The sequence below is a fragment of the Populus trichocarpa genome, chromosome 5, assembly GCF_000002775.5.
Source record: "Populus trichocarpa isolate Nisqually-1 chromosome 5, P.trichocarpa_v4.1, whole genome shotgun sequence".
In the NCBI taxonomy this organism is placed as follows: Eukaryota; Viridiplantae; Streptophyta; class Magnoliopsida; order Malpighiales; family Salicaceae; genus Populus; species Populus trichocarpa.
The window spans coordinates 8,610,444-8,617,037 of record NC_037289.2 but is presented as its reverse complement, the minus strand read 5'-3'; the positions used below and the strand labels follow the sequence as shown (position 1 = coordinate 8,617,037).

The window sequence follows — 6,594 nt, the reverse complement described above, 5'->3', positions numbered from 1 at the left end:
CATCTGTCATTCATTGCTTTAACCAAACTCACCATCTTTCTTTTTTTTTGGTTCTTTCAATTCTTCTCTCCAAAATCCACAGCTCCCTCTCTCATTTCTCTCCTTCTCTTATCTTCTTCTTTTCAGGTATACCCTTTAACACGTGTCAAGTATAAATAAACCCCCTTTATGTCTCCTTTCCTCTCCTCTGTCCTGTTTTTGCTATCAAGTTTTTAAATTTCTGGGTTTTGTTTTGTGTGTCTTCTTTCTTTCTTTCTTTTTTTTTTAGGTTCAGGAAACAAGAAATGGAACGTGTTGAAGGCGCTTTGAAGACCAGTTTTAGAAAAGAAATGGCCGTGAAATTTAGCCCACAAGTGCTAGATGATTTTTGGCCAGTTAATGTTACGAACGGCATGTCCTCCGATGATTTTTCTGTTGACGAACTCTTAGACTTTTCTAATGAAAACGGCTTCATTGAAGATGAAGAAAATCCTTGTGTTGTCTCTGTTTCTCATAAACAAGAAACCCTCAAAGAAGACAAAAATAACGACAGGAGTCCTTATTTTGCTGTCAAGGAAGACTTTGTTTCTGGTCCTACAAGTGAACTTTGTGTGCCGGTCAGTGTCCTCCTCTCTTCATTTTCTCTTTCTTCGAATAATTAATTTATTGGTAGTTTTCTCCTCTAAAAAGGTGCCATTTTTTTTTTTTTTCAGACGGATGATTTAGCAAGTCTTGAATGGTTGTCACATTTTGTGGAGGATTCCAACTCGGAATATGCTGCACCGTTTCCGGCAATTGTTTCGCCGCCGGAGCCGGAAAAGGAGAATTTTGCTGAACAGGAGAAGTCGGTCCTAACAGAGCCTTGTTTCAAGACCCCGGTTCCGGCCAAGGCTAGAAGCAAGAGAACAAGAACTGGTGTCAGAGTCTGGCCACTGGGGTCTCCTACTTTAACAGAATCATCAACAAGTTCTTCCTCTTCAACATCCTCTTCAAGCCCTTCAAGTCCTTGGTTAATTCACACCAAACCCCTTTTGAATGCTGAACCGCTTTGGTTTGAGAAACCGGTAGTTAAGAGGATGAAGAAAAAACCATCTTTTCATGCGGCGGCAAGCGGTGGTGGTGGTGGTTCCCACTCGTCAAGGAGGTGCAGCCATTGTGGGATTCAAAAGACGCCACAATGGAGAGCCGGTCCAAATGGTTCCAAAACCCTTTGTAATGCTTGTGGGGTTCGATACAAGTCCGGTCGGTTACTGCCCGAGTACAGACCGGCTTGTAGCCCAACTTTTTCGAAGGAGTTGCACTCGAATCATCATCGCAAGGTGCTTGAAATGCGAAGGAAAAAGGAGATTTTGGGCCAGACGGAACCAGGTCTGGTTCAACCCGTGGTTCCGAGTTGTGTATAGATTAGAACTATAGTCTAGAGAAAGACCGGGTATCTGGGGAAGAGAGGATAGGGAATTGAACCCGGTTTCTAATTAGGTTCGGTTTTACTAGTGCACATTTTTTCTTCTCAGGGTGGGCGAGGTAGGTTTACTAGGTTGTATTTGTAACTGAATTAGCGAGGATTTTAATCTTAATAGTTAATACTGTGCTCTATGTTATTAATTTCTCACAATTTACTTTTCACTTTTTATTTTTTCAGTTCACCTGACCTAATGATGGGAGTTTTATTTATATATATATTTTTTATTCATTCGTTTAAGGTCACGCCGGATGTTTTCCGTTTACAAGGAAGATAGTCTTCATGAGGGAGGGGGGTGGAAAGTGGAAACCGTTCACCTTAAATATTTTTCTTCTGATGGCCGGTGGAAAGCAAGAGCAGTATGAAGCAAGATGGTGGTGTCCCATGTCCAGTGAATAGGGAAAATGTAAAATATATGTATATATATATATATAGCGTGAGATATACGCAGTTAGTGAAATCCTTGCCCTTGAGAAGGGGAATCTGTGGGTTCAGATATATTCTTGAGAGAGTAAGTATTATTTGTCAGCTTTGATGCATATTTTTTCTTTCCCATATACTCCGTATATATGCATTTTGATGCTGCTGTTATGGACCACACCTTGTTTGTAAAAATGGGGCATTTGGGCCAACGCATAAAGGCTGAGGTCGGGCATTTAAAGTTTTAAATTAGCCCTCTCGCTGCTTCCCTCCGTTGCTCCTTGAATCTTTTCAAAGGTGATGATGGCAACTGTTTCCCTCCATTGCTCCTTGAATCTTTTCAAAGGTGATGATAATCTTGTTTTCTTGCACCTGAATTTCTTTTGAGGTGTCCCTTTTAAAAGTCCGAACCACTTAGCCAGATATTACTAATTAACTGAATGATTGATGGGCATTTTCCCCACACGTGTCATGGGGTAACACTGGCTTGGCTTGTTCTTACAAGGACCAGTTTGCAGCTCCTGTTTTTTTGCTTCCTTTCAGCAGTAAAGCACTTGATCTCTTCCTAAACCATGCCAGTCTTTGATTTAGACATGATTTGGACGTTCACACATCTTATGTGATTTCAACCATAGTTATTAAACACTTCACGGGATCGATGTGGTCAAGAAACCAGGTTTTAAATTTTATAAGTTAACCCGAATCAATTTGAGTCAATCTGAAAAAATTAAAATTTTAATATTTTATATAAAAAAATCCATATAAATATAGGTTACACATATTGCAAACAATGAAGTTTAAAAGAATATTTTTTTAAAAAAATTATAATATATTAAAAATATATTATATTAAGCTTTTAAGTTAAAGTATTTAAACCAAAATTTTTTTTTATCCCACATTAAAAAAACATAATTTTTTTCATAGGAACATAAAGTGTATATACTAATAGGTTTCAAATCCCATATTGAAAAAACATAACTTCTTTCATGGGAACATAGAGTATATATACGAAAGGGCTTCAAATCCCACATTAAAAAGATACCTGTTATCCTTTTAAGTTGAAGTATTTAAACCAAAATTTTTTTTTATCCCACATTGAAAAAACATAACTTTTTTCTTGGGAACATAGAGTATATATACTAATGGGTTTCAAATCCCACATTGAAAAAACATAACTTTTTTCATGGGAACATAAAGTATATATACGAAAGAGCTTCAAATCCCACATTGAAAAGATACTTGTTATCTTTTTAAGTTGAAGTATTTAAACCAAAAGGTTTTTTATCCCACATTGAAAAAATATTTTTTTTCATGGAAACATAGTGTATATATACGAAAGGGATTCAAATCCCACATTGAAAAGATACTATGTTATTCTTTTAAGTTGAAATATTTAATTTTTTTTATCCCACATTGAAAAAACATGGCTTTTTTCTTGGAAACATAGAGTATATATACTAATGAGTTTCAAATCCTACATTTGAAAAAAAAAAACCGGGTCTCGTCCGGGTTCGCTCGGGTCGCCCGGGTTTGGCCGGGTTGTTGCCCCAGCCGGTCTTTTAGTAAACCCGGACTGGTCCAGCCACCAGGTCGACCGGGTTCCTGGTTGATCCGCCTGACCGGGCTGGGTTTAATAACACTGATTTCAACCACAAGACTTGTATATTCTAAGGTGAACACATTAATAGCCTTTTCTAATGTGTTTTCTTTTTAAAATGTATAGTAATAATATATATATTTTTTATTTTTAAAAAATATAAGAAGATTAATTTAAAGTAAAAAATGAAAAATCTTTAGATTTTTCAAGAAATAACGGGTATTGAAATCTTCGAGTGGCTGGAAAGTTTAATTAATACCATATTGTTTGAATTATTGATGTACTTCAACTAGAAAAAAGGCTAGGGTTGTAGGCTTGATTTGAGTATGGGGCTTTGGCATCGCCACTTTTATTCCACCATCACAAATTTAGCATTTATTTCACCGCTGCCGATTTAGCTTACCTTACCCACCACCATATGAAAGTTCGTTGCCATGAATTAATTATCTTCACCATCCACTTTTTTACTTTTGGCTCCGATCCCCTTTGTAATCAGCCTCATAATAGCAAAATTGAACTCTCTGCTCCTGACATGTCTAAGGTTTCGATATAAAAAGAGAGAATTGCCAGATGCTAAACACATTTGTTGTCCAAATATCTTTTCGGAATCTAAGCTCATAATCGTTGAATTTCTTTCTTTTCGTTGGAGTTCTCAAGTGACTTTGAATACAACTTGCATGGACGCAAAATAATAGTTCTTCTAATCACACTGTACATTGAGAAAATGTATCAATTAAGGACAACGTCATAAAATATAATTTAATAATTGAAAAGTAAGTTGGTCACAATGTGCCTGCCGATTGCCATATGTCAAATTGCAGTCCTTAGACTTCCCTGCAAGGCTGCTCTTCCTCCTCCAGTCAAGTGAAAGTCCTTAGACTTCCCTACAAGGCTGCTCTTCCTCCTCCAGTCAAGTGAAAGTCACATTTTCTTATGGCCAATTTATATCAGATACCATAAGACTCGATTAACTTATATAGCATTGTTGACACACGCAGTGATTGGAAAGTCTAATGGTCCTATTGTTAATATCTGGAATTGTTCCTGTCAGAGTGTTAAGTGGCTGCTCTGATTAAAAAATTTCTTTGGGATTTTTTGGCTTCAAAATCATGCATGGATGCTTTTGGACTGACTTTCACAGATGGAGGTTAATTTTCTCAATTGTTAAGATTTTTCATCTTCTTAAGAGTTTGAATAGAGTAAAAAAGATGTAGTTTAATAAAATACTTATAACGTTTGATCCGATTGTTATGTGGAGCTGGATTTTTTTTAAAAAAATTTAAATGTTTTATTTTTTATAGGTTTAAAATTTTATATATATATATATATATATTGTTGCGTGGCAATTACTTGATGACTATATTTCCCAGCAGTTCCAACTACTCTCAACGTCTATAATTGTAGTGGAGTTCAAGAGTAATGGACTTCGAGGTGCAAGACCCTCGAGAGAGGGCTGTCTCTACATACCGAGCATGTGCCCGCATACTAAATATGAATTGTTTTCGGTCTTCACAAAAAGAAAAGAAAAAGGCATCACTGATGATGCCGATGAATGATAAGTTTTCCATTTTTTCTCCTTTTCTTTTCCTTTATTGAGTATTTAACAGTGAAGGTCAAATTTATGGGCCGGCTTTTGCTTGTTTGAGTGATGTGGCTGGCAATTATTATCTCGTGCACTCCACTTGGAAACTCCAAAGACAAAGTTTTCAAAACTTTCCACCCCATGAAAAATGTTATGATGTTTATAGATTTTGATGTAATTTTTTTTATTATTTAATTTTATGTTATTAAATAGAATTTTTAATTGGGCTGTTGAATAGGACTGAATGTTTTGTAGGCATTTCTAGACATGTTTTTCTATATTGGTTCAAAATTCCAGGTGAATTCGTACGTTGGATAGGTCTTTATATCTTGTTTATTTTTTTTTTGATTTTAGTTAAAGTTAAATTATTAAAAATACTTTTGGGATATATTTTAGTAAATATATTTTTATTTTATTTTCGAATAAGATTGTAACATTCTTTTTATAATATTAGCAAACTCTTTTTTTTGTACAACCCTTCATGATATATTTCTTTTTTAAATTTATTTGGTGAATTTCTTGCATATGTCTAATTTTTTAATTGTATAATTAAATAAAAAATATATTTTAAAAGAACAAAGTTATTAATTCCAACCGACTCCATAAACCAAGCCGTGGGTTTATCTTGTTAATTCTAGTTTACCTGGGTCAATTAAAAATATTGTTGTCTCATTATTAAAAAAAATTCAAATAATGTTTTCTTGAATTTTTTTTAAGTTAAATCGGGTTTCAATGAAATCCACCAGGTGGTGTTTGAACTTGCCAGATTGACTAGATCACATCAGTTAACTCTCATCTGATTTAATTTTAAACCCCAGTCAGATATGCGGTCATGCCGAGGGTTTCTATATTGACTTTTTATGACGTTGTAAATTCAATAACATTATAAAAGACTTCTTTGTTGGAACGTGTGGGTGATGTATTATTCTTATATTTCTTAACATATTTGTGTTAAGATTATAATAATATTATTATTTTTTAATTAAAACTTACTTTTACAATTATGATAAGATGTTGAATAATAAAATAAATATTCTGGTGAAACAAATACCAAATAAAAATGGAGTGTGTTAATAAGATAAAAAGGTTTTAGTCAGAGAAATACCATTTTTTTTAAAGAAATTTAAATTATTATTTTTCTTACAAAAAAATTATTTTCATATAATTAATTCTTTTTTTGAAAGGCTTCTATCGTCACTGGATTAGATAGCTTAATATGTATTTATCTCTTAACTCAGTCTTTAATTAGTGTTAACCATTCTATTTAATTGGCTATGTAATTTTAAGATTGTTTATTAGTGTCACCAAAATAACCATTGGCAATGTAATTTTGTGTTCGGCTTTTTTTTCTATGACAATAATGTATTAGGCCAATTTAAGATTATGAGCTTGACCTGCCTATACACACACACACACACACACTCACGAATAGTTAGAACTGAGAGAAGTCGAGGATCTAAAAAAAACATTTTTTAGGGCTTTGCCTACATTGCTTAAAATGAAGTAGTTTTTCCTGAGATCATGCCTAACCTTTATAGTCACTTCCTTAATTAC

At 34.2% G+C, this 6,594-nt stretch overlaps 1 protein-coding gene across 2 annotated transcripts; it reads left to right on the top strand.

Annotated features, from left to right (window-relative positions):
• On the top strand, positions 1 to 1,620 carry LOC18099228 (GATA transcription factor 5). Of its 2 annotated transcripts, XM_006383080.3 has the most exons (3): positions 1 to 126; positions 269 to 596; positions 693 to 1,620. In XM_006383080.3, the coding sequence occupies exons 2-3, from the start codon at positions 285 to 287 to the stop codon at positions 1,380 to 1,382; spliced, it is 1,002 nt and encodes a 333-aa protein (XP_006383142.1). In that variant the 5' UTR covers positions 1 to 126; positions 269 to 284; the 3' UTR covers positions 1,383 to 1,620. The 2 variants fall into 2 exon arrangements, with proteins under 2 accessions (XP_006383142.1, XP_052308816.1); XM_052452856.1 differs by having other exon boundaries at positions 18 to 596.
• Positions 1,621 to 6,594: the final 4,974 nt, after the last annotated feature.